This window comes from Platalea leucorodia (assembly GCF_965183815.1).
Source record: "Platalea leucorodia genome assembly, chromosome: 28".
Classification (NCBI taxonomy): domain Eukaryota; kingdom Metazoa; phylum Chordata; class Aves; order Pelecaniformes; family Threskiornithidae; genus Platalea; species Platalea leucorodia.
The window spans coordinates 983,983-998,168 of NC_138850.1; the positions used below are offsets into that span (position 1 = coordinate 983,983).

Sequence of the window (14,186 nt, forward strand, 5' to 3'; positions counted from 1 at the left end):
TCGGATGTTGGGGTCCCCACCCCCGGGTCCATTTTGGGGGGGGGTCCCCCCGTAAGCTTGTAGGAAAGGTGACGTGGGTCACCCGGAGGCTGGGGGTTGTCCCCCCCCCCAGACGTTGGGGTCCCCTATAGATTGTAGTGATGGGGGGGGGGGAGATGGGGAGGGGGCTGCCCGGACGCCTATTGGGGGGGGGGGGGGAAGGGAGGGGGGAATTTGGGGGGGGGGCACCACCTGGGTCCCCATTTTGGGGGGGGGGGGTAGGGGTTAGAGTTGGGGAGGGGGCACCTGGACCCCTGGGGGGGGGGGGGGGATGGCGAGGGGAGGGGGTAGAGTGGGGGGGGGGGGGTCCCCACCGCTGCTTTTAGAGAGTTTTTGTAATAAACGAGGTAAAAAAAAGGAAAAAAAAGGCTGATTTGGGGTTATTTAAGGGGGGGTCGCGCCACGGGGGGGGGGACCCAGGCGTCCGGACCCCCCCCAACCCCCCCCAAGGGGGGGGTTGGGGGGGGTCCGGACGCCTGGGTCCCCCCAAGGGGGCGGGGTCAACGAAGTGGGCGGAGCAAAGCGGGGAAGACAATGCCTTTACGCCCCGGTGGGCGTGGCAAAGGCGGCGGGTCCCTTTAAGGCGAAGTCCCGCCTTTTCTTCCCCCCCCCCCCCCTTCCCGCGTGACGTCACCCGGCGGCGCGGGCGCGCGGCGAGCGGCGGCGATGGAGGCGGCGGGAGGCGGCGAGGTCCGGAGGCGGGGGGGGGGGATCCGGAGGGGGCGGGGGGGGGGTTTGGGGTCCGGGGGGGGTGTGGGAGCCCCCCCCTCACCCCCCTTCTCCCCCCTCCCCCCCCAGGACCCCCCCGGCGCGACCCTCGCGGTGGAGGCGGCGGGAGACCCCGGTAAGTTGGGGGGGGGACACACACACACACGACCCCCCCCCCTTCACCCCCCCCCCTTTGCACCCCCCTGACCCCCATCCCCCCCCCCACAGGGCTCCCCCCCAGCAGCCCCGACCCCCCCCTGAGCGGGGGGACCCCCCCCCAACGTGGGGGTCCCCCCCCGCCCCGAGGAGGAGCACGGCGGGACCCAGGGGGCCGGGACCCCCGAAGGGGAGGGGTCGCAGGGGGCCCCCCCGGCCGGCGCCAGCCCCAAGGGGCTGCCAGGTAAGGGGGGGCGGGGGGGTTTTGGGGGGTCCCGGGGGGGCTGGGGGTGGATTGGGGGGTCCCAGGGAGGTTTGGGGGGGACTGGGGGGTGGATGGGGGGTCCTGGGGGGGCTCCTGGGGGGCTGGGGGTGGATTGGGGGTCCCAGGGAGGTTTGGGGGGGACTGGGGGGTGGATGGGGGGTCCTGGGGGGGCTGGGAGTGGTTTGGGGGGTTCAGGGAGGTTTGGGGGGGGGGGGGCTGGGGGTGGATTGGGGGTCCCAGGGAGGTTTGGGGGGGGTCCTGGGGGGGCTGGGGGTGGTTTGGGGGGCTCAGGGAGGTTTGGGGGGGGCTGGGGGTGGATTAGGGGTCCTAGGGAGGTTTGGGGGAGGTCCCGAGGGGGCTCAGGGAGGTTTGGGGGGGGTCTGTGGGGGCTGGGGGTGGACTGGGGGGCTTGGGGGGGTCCTGGAGGGGGCTGAGGCGTTTTTTGGGGGGTTCTGGGAGATATTTGGGGGTATATGTGGGGTCTTAGGGGGGTCTGGGAGGGTTTGGGGGGTCTAGAAGGGGCTTTGGGGGGCTCAGGGAAGGTTTGGGGGGTTTGGGGGGTGCTTGGGGGGGTCCGGGGGGGCTGGGCGTGCATTGGGGGGCTCAGGGAGGTTTGGGGGGGTCCTGGGGGGTCTGGGAGGTGCAGTGGGGGCACAGGGAGGGCTTTGGGGGGTCTTTGGGGGTTTACGGGGGACTTGGGTGGGGCTGGGGGTGTTTGGGGGGGTCGGGGGGGTATTTTGGGGGGGTCTCACCGCCTTTGCCCCCCCCAGGCCACGCGACGAAGACGCTGCCGGGCTCCCCGGGGCGGGGGGCAGTGGGGGGTCCCCCCCTGGCCCCCCCGAGCCGGGCCAAGATGTCCCTGACGGGGGCGGGGAAGTCCCCCCCGGGGCAGAGCCTGGCCCTGCGGCTCCTCAGCCTCCCCGGGGGGCGGCCGCCCCCCGCCGCCTCCCCCCCGGCCCCCCCGGAGCCCCCCCCGGCCCCCCCCGAGCCCCCCGCCCGCCCCAAGGTCCACCGGGCCCGCAAGACCATGGCCAAGCCCAGCAACGGACAGGTGGGGGTCCGGGGTCCTTCCTGGGTGGGTGGGGGTCCCCTTCCCTGTCCCCGTGGTCCCCCCGAGCCCCCCCGGACGCCCGGGTCCCTTCCTGCCCCCCAGGTCCCCGAGAAGCGGGTGTCGGAGATGCTGCACTTCAGGGTCTCGGATGAGCTGCGCAGCATCGAGGAGCCCGGTGGGTCCGGGGGGGTCCCGGGGTCCCAGGGGCAGGAATAGGGGGGCTGAGCGGGCGTGGGGCTGGTTGGGGGGCAGCTGGGGGTCTGGGGGCATCCCGGGGGGGTCCCAGGGGCTTGGGGGGGGGGGGGGTCCTGGGGGTCCCAGGGGCAGGAATAGGGGGGCTGAGGGGGCGTGGGGCTGGTGGGGGGCAGCTGGGGGTCTGGGGGCATCCCGGGGGGGGTCCTGGGGGTCCCAGGGGCAGGAATAGGGGGGCTGAGGGGGTGTGGGGCTGGTGGGGGGGGGCTGGGGGGGGCTGGGGAGGCCCTGGGGTGACCCTGACCCCCCCCCGTCCCCTTATCCCCCCCCCCAGAGCCCCCCAAACGCCCCAAGCTGGACTACGGCCCCGAGGGGCTGCACAAGCGGCTGCAGCGACCCAGCCCCCGCGCCAGCACCGAGGTACGCCCCGACGCCGGGGTCCCCCCCGCCCCACCCCCTCCCCGACGCCGGGGTCCCCCTGACCCCCCCCGACCCCCCCTCCCCAGATCACGGTGACGGAGGAAATGGCCGCCCCCCCCCGGGGCGCCCGCCCCAGCGACGACTGGGACAGCGAGTGCGGCGGCGGCTTCTCCCTCTTCTACGATGGCTTCAGCGTGGACGGGCACGGGGACTCGGACAGCAAGGTGGGACTGGGGCGTCACTGGGAGGCACTGGGGGGTCACTGGGAGGCACTGGGGGGTCACTGGGAGGCGCTGGGGGTCACTGGGAGGCACTGGGGGGGACTTGGGACATCACTGGGATGGACTGGGAGGTGCTGGGGGAGGATGGGGAGGGACTAGGGGGTCATTGGGAGGTGCTGGGGGTCACTGGGGGGACTGGGAAGGAGTGGGGTATCACGGGGGGGGGACTGGGAGGCACTGTGGGGGCTGGGGGTCACTGCGGGGGGACTGGGAAAGACTGGTAGGCGCTGGGAGGGACTGGGGGTCTGGAAGGCGCTGGGGTGTCACTGGGAGAAACTGGGAGGTGCTCTGGGGAGGCACTGGGGGCTCACCGGGAGGGACTGGGAGGCACTAGGGGAGGACTGATGGCTGACTGGGAGGCACTGGGGGGTGGACTGGGAAGGACTGGGAGGTCAGTGGGAGGGAGTGGGGGGCTTGAGGGGCATTGGGAGATGACAGGTTAATACTGAGAGGTTACTGGGAGCTATTGGGGGGCACTGGCGGGGCACTGGTTGGGACTGGGAGCTTGCTGGGAGGATTGGGGAGCACTGGAGGGGCGATGGGGTATATGGGGGGGGGGGGTCATTGCCGGGCATTGGGAGGCACTGGGGGGAACTGGGAGGCACTGGGGGGGCATTGGGGCAGCCCTGGGATAACTGCAAGGAGCTGGGGGGGCACTGGGGGCTACTGGGAGGCACTGGGGGCTACTGGGGGGGCTCCCAGACGCCTGGGTTCACGCGGGGGGGGGGGTCAGTCGGGAGGGCGAGGGGGCCGGCGAGGCGCTGAGCGAGGAGGAGGAGGAGGAGGAAGAGGAGGAGGACGAGGAGGAGGAGGAGGAGGACGAGGAAGAGGAGGAGGAGGACGAGGAGTCGGGCAACGCCTCGGACCGGGTGAGGGGCGCGGGGGGGTTTGGGGGGGCGCGGGGGGGGGTTTGGGGGGCCCCGATGGAGCCGTGTCCCCCCCCCAGAGCGCGTCCAGCGCCCGGCGCCGGGCCCGGCGCCGCTGGAAGGAGAGCCCCTGGCTGAAACCCGTGCGGAAGCGGAAGCGGAAGGAGCCGCGGGCCAAGGAGAGAGGTGGGGGCACGGGGCGCCCCGAAACCGGGACCTGGGGGGGGGGAGCCTCCAGAGTGGGGGGCTTGGGGGGGGGCCCTGGAATGGGGGGATTTGGGGAAAGGGAGCCCTGAAACTGGGGGGTTTGGGGAAGAGGAGCCCTAAAACTGATAAATTTGGGGAAGGGGAGCCCTGAAACGGGGGGATTTGGGGAGGGGGAGCCCTAAAATTGAGAGATTTGGGGAAGGGGAGCCCTGAAACTGATAAATTTGGGGAAGGGAAACCCTGGAACGGGGGGATTTGGGGAGGGGGAGCCCTGAAACTGGGGGGTTTGGGGAAGGGGAACCCCAAAATTGGGACATTTGAGGAAGGGGAGCCCTGGAACGAGGGGATTTGGGGAAGGGGAACCCTAAAATTGAGAGATTTGGGGAAGGGGAGCCCCAAAACTGGGGGATTTGGGGAAGGGGAACCCTAAAACTGATAAATTTGGGGAAGGGGAGCCCTGAAACGGGGGGATTTGGGAGGGGGAGCCCTAAAATTGAGAGATTTGGGGAAGGGGAGCCCTGAAACTGATAAATTTGGGGAAGGGGAGCCCTGAAATGGGGGGATTTGGGGAGGGGGAGCCCTAAAATTGAGAGATTTGGGGAAGGGGAGCCCTGAAACTGATAAATTTGGGGAAGGGAAACCCTGGAACGGGGGGATTTGGGGAGGGGGAGCCCTGAAACTGGGGGGTTTGGGGAAGGGGAACCCCAAAATTGGGACATTTGAGGAAGGGGAGCCCTGGAACGAGGGGATTTGGGGAAGGGGAACCCTAAAATTGAGAGATTTGGGGAAGGGGAGCCCCAAAACTGGGGGATTTGGGGAAGGGGAGCCCCAAAACTGGGGGATTTGGGGAAGGGGAACCCTAAAACTGATAAATTTGGGGAAGGGGAGCCCTGACACTGGGGGATTTGGGGAAAGGGAGCCCTAAAATGGAGAGATTTGGGGAAAGGGAACGCTGAAACAGGGGAATTTGGGGAAGGGGAGCCCTAAAACTGATAAATTTTGGGAAGAGAAACCTTAAAACTGAGGGATTTGGGGAAACGGAGCCATGAAACCGATAAATTTGGGGAAGGGGACCCCAAACCCGCTCTGTTGGGGGGGGGGGCAGAGGGGTGTGGGGTCCCCCCGAGCTGGGGAGGGGGCCGGGGGGTGTGATGTCATGCCGGGGGGGTGTGATGTCACCCCTGACCCCCCCCCCCCAGGGGTGCCCGGCGCCCCCCCCGGGCGCCCCCCCCCAGCGAGTACACCGAGGTGCCCCTGGGCTGCCTGCAGCTGCCGGGGGGCGGAGCCCTCTCCCCCCAGCCCCCAGGTGAGGCCACGCCCCCCCACGGGCCACGCCCCCACAGACCACACCCCTCCCGGGGTGCCGGGCCACGCCCACAGTGCACGGCACCGCCCCCTGCATGCGGCCACGCCCCCATGCCCCCCGGACCACGCCCCTGGCTGTGCGGCCCTACCCACTCTCGTTAGGCCACACCCACTGCCCCGCCCACCCCTCCACTTCCCTGTGGGGCCCCGCCCCTCCTGCCCCACGTGGCTCTGAGGCCACACCCCCTCCAGCCCCACCCCTGGGTGCGTGCCCTGCCCTTTGTGGCCCCGCCCACTGCTTCCAGACCACGCCCCTCCCTCTGAGGTCCCACCCACTTACCCTAGACCACGCCCCCTCCCCACGAGGCCCCGCCCCCAGCTGAGGTCCTGCCCCTGCCCTTGCTCTCCCCCCGGGGCCCCGCCCACCCCGGCCCCGCCCACCCAGCGAGCGCCCCCTGCAGGGCCGGCGGGGGCGCTGGGGGGGCTGGAGGCCGAGCGCTTCGAGGAGCTGCCCCTCTGCTCCTGCCGCATGGAGGCCCCCAAGGTGGAGCGGGGCGGCGAGGGGGCCCGGGGGCTCTGCATGGCCACCGAGAGCGTCGACGGGCAGGTGGGCCACGGGGGGACGGGGGGGGACCCGGGGGGCTTGGGGGGACTGGGGGGGCCCAGGGGGCTTGGGGGGCCCAGGGGTCTGGGGGGAGTGGGGGGACCCAGGGGGCTTGGGGGGACCCTGGGGTCTGGGGGGGAGTGGGGGGGACCCAGGGGGCTTGGGGGGGACCCAGGGGGCTTGGGGGACCCTGGGGTCTGGGGGGAGTGGGGGGACCCAGGGGGCTTGGGGGACCCTGGGGTCTGGGGGGAGTGGGGGGACCCTGGGTCTGGGGGGACCCTGGGGTCTGGGGGGAGTGGGGGGACCTGGGGGGCTTGCGGGGCCCAGGGGACAGGGGGGGACCCGGGGGGCCCAGGGGGCTTGGGGGGGCCCAGGGGTCTGGGGGGAGTGGGGGGACCCGGGGGGGCTTGGGGGGCCCAGGGGTCTGGGGGGAGTGGGGGGACCCAGGGGGTTTGGGGGGGCCCAGGGGTTTTTGGGGGACCCCGGGGTCTGGGGGGAGTGGGGGGGGGGCCCAGGGGTTTTGGGGGACCCCGGGGTCTGGGGGGGAGTGGGGGGGGGGCCCAGGGGTTTTGGGGGACCCCGGGGTCTGGGGGGAGTGGGGGGGGGCCCAGGGGTTTTGGGGGACCCTGGTGGCAGGGGGAGGTGGGGGCTGCGGGGGGACCCCAGGTATTTGTGGGGGACCCATGGGTGCGGGGGGATCTAAGCGTCTGGGTGGGGGCTGAGGGGGAACCCCAAAGTCCAGAGGGGGGGTCCCAGGTCTCGGGTGGGGGGGGGTGGGGAGGCAAATTGGGGGGGGGACCTGAGTATCGGGGGGGACCCAGGCGCCTGGGAGGGAGGGAGAAGGGAGTCTTGGTGTTTTTGGGGAGACCCGGTCATTTCTGGGGGGACCCAGGGCTCCGGGCAGCCCAGCAGGAGCGGGGCTCAGGGAAATGGGGGTCCCTGGGTGGGATGGGGGCCCCCCGGCACTGACGCCCCCCCCCCAGCTGAGCGGCTGCGGCAGCAGCATCCTGAAGCGGGAGACGATGCGCCCCTCCAGCCGCGTGCCCCTGATGGTGCTGTGCGAGAGCCACCGCGCCCGCATGGTCAAGCACCACTGCTGCCCCGGCTGCGGCTACTTCTGCACCGCCGTGAGTGGGGGGGGTCACGCAGCCCGGGGGGGGGCACGGGGACCCCCCCCAGGCACCGCTGCTGCCCCGGCTGCGGCTACTTCTACTCCCTTGGGGACCCCAGGGACGCTCGTGCCCCCCCGAACCCCTGTCCCCTCTCCCAGGGGACGTTCCTGGAGCATCACCCCAATGCCTATTGGGGCTGGGGTCCCCAGGACCCCCTGTACCCCCCCAGGACCCTTTTAGGGGCCCCCTGTAACCCCCTAAGACCCCCCAGGACCCCCTTGGGGGCCCCTTGAACCCCCATGCCCTGCTAGGGGATGTTCCTGGGGTGCCACCCTGATGTCTGCGTTGGGGCTGGGGTCCCCAGGACCCCCTGTACCCCCCCAGGACCCCTTTAGGGACCCCCAGGGGCCCCCTGTAGCCCCCTAAGACCCCCCAGGACCCCCTTGGGGGCCCCTTGACCCCCCATGCCCTGCTAGGGGATGTTCCTGGGGTGCCACCCTGATGTCTGCGTTGGGGCTGGGAACCCCAGGACCCCCTGTAGCCCCCCAGGACTCTTCTAGGGACCCCCAGGACCCCACTGGGGACTCCCAAGGCCCCCAGGAGCCTTTAGGGACCCCCATGTAGCCCCCCAGGACCCCCGTCCTCCCCCCAGGGGACATTCTTGGAGTGCCCCCCCCGATGTGTGGATTGGGGCTGGGCCCTCCAGGACCCCCCAGAACCCCTTGGGACCCCTGACCCCCTTGGGGACCCCCAGTCCCTTCTTGGAGACCCCCTGATCCCCCCGCACCCCCCAGGGGACGTTCCTGGAGTGCCACCCCGACATGCGGATCGGGGCTGGGACCTCCAAGACCCCCCCCCCAGCGCCCCTAGGACCCCCTCGGGGACCCCCTGACCCCCTCGGGGGCCCCCCTGACCGCCCCACGCCCCCCCAGGGGACGTTCCTGGAGTGCCACCCCGATGTGTGGATCGGGGCTGGGACCTCCAAGACCCCCCCCCAGAGCCCCTAGGACCCCCTCGGGGACCCCCTGACCCCCTCGGGGCCCCCCTGACCGCCCCACGCCCCCCCCAGGGGACGTTCCTGGAGTGCCACCCCGACGTGCGGATCGGGCACCGCTTCCACCGGGGCTGCGTCTCGCAGCTCAACGGGATGATCTTCTGTCCCCACTGCGGGGGAGGACGCCTCCGAGGCCCAGGAGGTGACGCTGCCCCGCGCCGAGGGGGCCCCCCCGGCCCCCGCCCCCGCCGCACCCCCCGAGCCCCGCCGCCGCGCCACCGCCCCCCGCACCGATGCCCCCACCCCCAGGTATGGCGTGGGGCGGGTTTGGGGGGGGACGGAGGGGTTGGGGGGCGTTTGGGGGGGCTTTGGGGGGTTTGGGGGTGTCTGGGGGGGGCTCTGGGGGGATACAAAGGGGTTTGGGGGCATCTGGGAGGGGGTATAGGGGTGTTCAGGGGAGCTTTTGGGGGTTTGGGGTTATTGGGGGGGTCTGGGGGGTACATAGGGGTTTGGGGGTGTCTGGGGGGGGCTCTGGGAGGATACAAAGGGGTTTGGGGGCATCTGGGAGGGGGTATAGGGGTGTTCAGGGGGGCTTTTGGGGGTTTGGGGTTATTGGGGGCGTCTGGGGGGTACATAGGGGTTTGGGGGTGTCTGGGGGGGCTCTTGGGGGTCTGGGAGGGCTCTGGGGAGGATACAAAGGGGCTTGGGGGCATGGGGGAGGGGGCATACAGGGGTGCAGGGGGGCTTTTGGGGGTTTAGGGCCATCTCGGGGGGTACATGAGGGGCTCTGGGGGGGGTACCTGAGGGTTTGGGGGTATTCAGGGGGGTACGCAGGGTTTTAGGGGGGCTTGGGGTGGGCTTAGAGGGGTCTGGGGGCTGTGTAGGGGTCTGGGGGGGTCTCAGGAGGTGTTTGGGGGGTGGGGAGGCTTATGAGGGTGGGGGACATTTGAGGTGGGGCGTCCCGCGGGGTCCTGACCCCCCCCTCGCCCCCCAGCGCGCGGATGCGGGGGGCAGGGCGAGGGCCGGGCGCCCCCCCCCAGACCCCCGGGCCGAGCCATCGACAGCTCGGGGGGGCCGGCGCTGGCCCTGCCCTCGGGGGGGGCCCTGTCGGCGCGGGGGCTGGCGCCGGGGCCGGCCCGTGACCTGCTGGAGAAGGCGCTGGTGGGGCAGGAGGCCGAGAGGTGGGTGCCCCGACCCTTCCTGACCCCCCCGGGACCCCCACCCCTACCCCGACCGCCCCCGAGCTCCCCCTGTGTGGGGTCCCCCAGTGCCGGGTTCCCCCAGCCTCCCAGTGCCCCCATTATCCCCAGTATGGGATCCCTCAGTGCCCCCAATATCCCCAGTATGGGATCCCTCGGTGCCCCTATGTGGGGACCCCCAAGCCCCCCCTGTGGTCCCAGTGTCCCCAGTATGGGGTCGCACAGCGCCCTTGTACAGGGTCCCGTCAGCTCCCCAGTGTTCCCAGTACCCCCAGCGCAGCGTCCCCCCACCAACCAGTGCTCCCGGGGCACCTGTAGGGGGTCCCCCAGCCTCCCAGTGCCTCCCAGTACCCCCAGTTCCCCCCCGCAGGCGGAAGAAGCTGCGGTTCCACCCCCGGCAGCTCTACGTCTCCGTCAAGCAGGGCGAGCTGCAGAAGGTCGTCCTCATGCTGCGTGAGTGGGGGGCTGGGGGGGTCCCGGGGGGGATTGGGGGGCAGGGGGGGTCCCAGGGGGGGCACTGGGGGGCAGGGGGAGCCCCGGAGCCCCCCGAGCGTCCCTCGGGGCTGCAGGGAGGGCTTTGGGGTGTCCTTGGGGGTGTTGGGCTGTCCCGGGGGGGCCCCCACCCCTCCTGGGGGGTCCTCGCCCCCCCTGACCCCCCCCCCTTGCCCCCCTCCCCACAGTGGACAACCTGGACCCCAACTTCCAGAGCGACGCCCAGAGCAAGCGCACCCCCCTGCACGCGGCGGCGCAGAAGGGGTACCTCGAAATCTGCCACCTCCTGCTGCAGGTGGGCTGGGGGGGGGGTCCCGGGGGGGGAGCACCTCAAAATCCGCCACCTCCTGCTGCGGCTTTGGGGGTCCCTGGGGATCAGGGATGTCCTGGGGGGGCTGCGGGGTACCCCAGGTTGACTCTGGGGGGGTCCCTGGGGCTCCAGGGCATCCCAGGATGTTCCTGGGGGGGGTCTTTGGGGCATTGTGGGGGGTCCCTGGGGTGCTGGAGGGTATCTGGAGGTCAAGGACGTCCTGGGGGGCCTATGGGGGTCTCTAGGGCACTGGGGGGGGGGGCTCTGGAGGTCAAGGGCATCCTGGGGGGGCTCTGGGACGTCTTGGGGGGCCTATGGGGGTCTCTGGGGCATTGGGGGGGCTCTGAGGTTCCCTGGGGTGCTGGGGGGGGCTCTGGAGGTCAAGGGCATCCTGGGGAGGTCTCTGGGACATCCTGGGGGGCCTATGGGGGTCTCTGGGGTATTGGGGGGGGGTCTCTGGGGGTCCCTGGGTTGCTGGCGGGGCTCTGGAGGTCAAGGACATCCTGGGGGGGGGCTCTGGGATGTCCTGGGGGGCCTATGGGGGTCTCTGGGGTATTGGGGGGGTGTCTCTGGGGGTCCCTGGGGTGCTGGTGGGGCTCTGGAGGTCAAGGGCATCCTGGGGGGCTCTGGGACATCCTGGGGGGGCTCTGGGGGTCCTATAGGGCTTCTTGGAGGTCCACTGCCTCCTGGTGCAGGTGGGGGAGCCTGGGGGGGTCCCTGTGACTCAGGGGGCCTGGGGGGGTCCCTGAGGGTCTGGGGGGGTCCCTGACACCCCCCTGCCCCCCCCAAGGCGGGCGCCAACATCAACGCGACGGACAAGCTGCGCCGGACGCCGCTGATGGAGGCGGTGGCCAACAACCACGTGGAGACGGCGCGGTACATGGTGCGGCGGGGCGGCTGCGTCTACAGCAAGGTGGGCGATGACGTCACGCCCCTCCCCGCTGCCGTCGTCGTCGCCCCCTTTCGCTGACGTCATCGCCTCCCTTTCCTCGCCCAGGAGGAGGACGGCTCCACCTGCCTCCACCACGCCGCCAAGAACGGCAACCTGGAGATGGTCGACCTGCTGCTCTCCACCGGGCAGGTGGACGTCAACGCCCAGGTGGGAGCCGGGGGGGGCCGCGGGGGGGACCCCGGCATCTGGGCGATGCCGACACCCCCCCCCCCCCCCCTCCCCCCCTCCAGGACAACGGGGGTTGGACCCCCATCATCTGGGCGGCCGAGCACAAGCACATCGAGGTGATCCGCCGGCTGCTGACGCGCGGCGCCGACGTCACCCTCACCGACAACGTGAGTCCTCCCCGTCCGATGGTTTGGGGACACCCCCCCCCCGCCCCCCCAGGGCACTTTTGAGGACCCCCGGCTGCTTTTGAGGCCCCCCCCAGGGCTGTTTTGAGGTCCTGTCCTCACAAAGGGCAGTTTTGGGGTCCCCCAGGGTAGCTTCAAAGCCCCCCGCCCCCAAAGTCCCTGCTAACGCCAGTTTTGGGGTCCCCATCCCCACTGGGGGCAGTTTCAAGGCCCCCTGCTCTCTTCCAGGGCGGTTTCAAGCCCCCCCCCATCCTCTTTAAGGCAGTTTCAAGCTCCCCCTATCCCTACCAAGGGCGGTTTCGAGGCCTCCCCCCCCCCCCCCCCCGGCTAATTCTCCCCTCCTGGGGCCGTTTCAAGCCCCTGGGGGCTGGTTTTGCCCCCCAGGAGGTGTATTTTGCCCCCCGGGACCTGGGTTTTGCCCCCCAGGAGGCGTTTTTTGCCCTCTTGCAGATGGGTTTGGCCCCCCAGGAGCTGGGTTTGGCCCCCGGGGGGTGTTTTTTGCCCCTGGGGGGGCAGGTTTTGCCCCGGGGGGGTGGTTCCTGACCGGCAGTGCCCCCCCCCTCGGGCAGGAGGAGAACATCTGCCTGCACTGGGCCTCCTTCACGGGCAGCGCGGAGATCGCCGAGGTGCTGCTGAACGCCCAGTGCGACCTGCACGCCGTCAACTTCCACGGGGGACACCCCCCTGCACATCGCCGCCCGCGAGAGCTACCACGACTGCGTCATGTAGGGGGGCCGGGGGGCTGCGGGGGGTCAGGGGGGCAGGGGAGGGGTCTATGGGGGGACAGGGGGTCTGGGGGGAGCAGGGGAGGGGTCTATGGGGGGACAGGGGGTCTGGGGGGAGCAGGGGAGGGGTCTATGGGGGGGTAGGAGGTCTATAGGGGGGCAGGGGAGGGGTCTATGGGGGGACAGGGGGTCTGGGGGAGGCCGGGGAGGGGTCTATGGGGGGGTAGGGGTCTATAGGGGGGCAGGGGAGGGGTCTATGGGGGGACAGGGGGTCTGGGGGGAGCAGGGGAGGGGTCTATGGGGGGACAGGGGGTCTGGGGGAGGCCAGGGAGGGGTCTATGGGGGACAGGGGGTCTATAGGGGGGCAGGGGAGGGGTCTATGGGGGGGTAGGAGGTCTATAGGGGGGCAGGGGAGGGGTCTATGGGGGGACAGGGAGTCTGGGGGAGGCCAGGGAGGGGTCTATGGGGGGGTAGGAGGTCTATAGGGGGGCAGGGGAGGGGTCTGCGGGGGGGGGGCGGGGGTCTGTGGGGGGCACGGGAGGGGTCTATGGGTGGTAGGGAGTCTGGGGGGGTCTGGGGAGGGGTCTGTAGGGGGTCTCTGGGGGCACCCGGACACCTGGATCCCCCTGGGGATGGGGGGTCTCTGGGGGAGCAGAGGGGCTATGAGCGGGTAAGGGGGTCTATGGGGAGCAGGGGAGGGGTCTGTGAGGGGCAGGGGGTCTATAGAGGGGTAGGGGAGGGGTCTATAGAGGGGTAGGGGGTCTGTGGGGGCACCCAGACACCTGGGCCCCTATGGGGATGGGGGGGGTCTCTGGGGGAGCAGGGGAGGGGTCTATGGGGGGTAGGGGGTCTATAGGGGCGTAGGAGAGGGGCCTATGTGAGTATAGGGGATCTGTGAGGTATTAGAGGGTCTATGGGGAGGTAGGGGGTCTATAGGGGGGCAGGGGAGGGGTCTATGGGGGGGTAGGGGGTTTGTGGGGGGCAGGAGGTCTATAGGGGGGTGGGGGGAGCCGGATCCCTGGGCTCGGGGGGGCTATGGGGGGTCGGGGGGCACCTGGATGCTGATCTGTGGGGTGGGGGGACGCCCGGGGGGCTTTGGCGGGGGGTGACGTGCCCCCCGCCGGCGCCGCAGCCTGTTCCTGTCGCGGGGGGCCGACCCCGAGGTGCGGAACAAGGAGGGGGATTCGCCCCTGGACCTGACGCTGGAGCACTCGGAGGTGTGGGTGGCCCTGCAGCTCAACCGCAAGCTGCGGCAGGGGGCTGCGGGGCGGCCCCTCCACACCGAGCGCATCATCAGCCGGTACGGGGGGGTCCTGGGGGGATTGGGGGGTCCTGGGGGGATTTGGGGGGTCCCAGGAGTCCAGGGGATCCCGAGAGGGGTCCTGGGGGGGATTTGGGGGGATTCGGGGGGTCCTGGGGGGGATTCGGGGGGTCCCAGGGGGGCTGCGGGGCGGCCCCTCCACACCGAGCGCATCATCAGCCGGTACGGGGGGGTCCTGGGGGGGATTTGGGGGGTCCTGGGGGGATTTGGGGGGTCCCAGGAGTCCAGGGGATCCCGAGAGGGGTCCTGGGGGGGATTTGGGGGGATTCGGGGGGTCCTGGGGGGGATTCAGGGGGTCCCAGGGGGGCTGCGGGGCGGCCCCTCCACACCGAGCGCATCATCAGCCGGTACGGGGGTCCTGGGGGGGGATTCGGGGGGTCCTGGGGGGGAATTCAGGGGGTCCTGGGGGGGATTCGGGGGGTCCTGGGGGGATTCAGGGGGTCCCAGGGGGGCTGCGGGGCGGCCCCTCCACACCGAGCGCATCATCAGCCAGTACGGGGGTCCTGGGGGGGATTTGGGGGGATTCGGGGGGTCCTGGGGGGAAATTCAGGGGGTCCTGGGGGCGATTTGGGAGGATTCGGGGGGGTCCTGGGGGGATTCGGGGGGGTCCCAGGGGGGCCGGCCCATGCGGGGC

At 71.4% G+C, this 14,186-nt stretch overlaps 1 protein-coding gene across 1 annotated transcript in view; it reads left to right on the plus strand.

Moving 5' to 3' along the window:
• Positions 1 to 310: 310 nt before the first annotated feature.
• Positions 311 to 14,186, plus strand: part of LOC309601079 (histone-lysine N-methyltransferase EHMT2-like) — a gene marked incomplete at its 5' end in the record, with an annotated part of 28,856 nt that continues 14,980 nt past the window's right edge. The window contains 23 exon segments of the mRNA XM_082333911.1: positions 311 to 331; positions 838 to 883; positions 1,939 to 2,219; positions 2,322 to 2,394; positions 2,746 to 2,831; positions 2,918 to 3,055; positions 3,927 to 3,981; positions 4,059 to 4,164; positions 5,385 to 5,491; positions 5,952 to 6,097; positions 7,078 to 7,221; positions 8,276 to 8,374; positions 8,376 to 8,509; positions 9,195 to 9,207; positions 9,209 to 9,381; positions 9,770 to 9,852; positions 10,080 to 10,186; positions 10,992 to 11,114; positions 11,199 to 11,300; positions 11,384 to 11,488; positions 12,076 to 12,177; positions 12,179 to 12,231; positions 13,364 to 13,531. Coding sequence (XP_082190037.1) covers positions 311 to 331; positions 838 to 883; positions 1,939 to 2,219; positions 2,322 to 2,394; positions 2,746 to 2,831; positions 2,918 to 3,055; positions 3,927 to 3,981; positions 4,059 to 4,164; positions 5,385 to 5,491; positions 5,952 to 6,097; positions 7,078 to 7,221; positions 8,276 to 8,374; positions 8,376 to 8,509; positions 9,195 to 9,207; positions 9,209 to 9,381; positions 9,770 to 9,852; positions 10,080 to 10,186; positions 10,992 to 11,114; positions 11,199 to 11,300; positions 11,384 to 11,488; positions 12,076 to 12,177; positions 12,179 to 12,231; positions 13,364 to 13,531 — 2,465 coding nt within the window.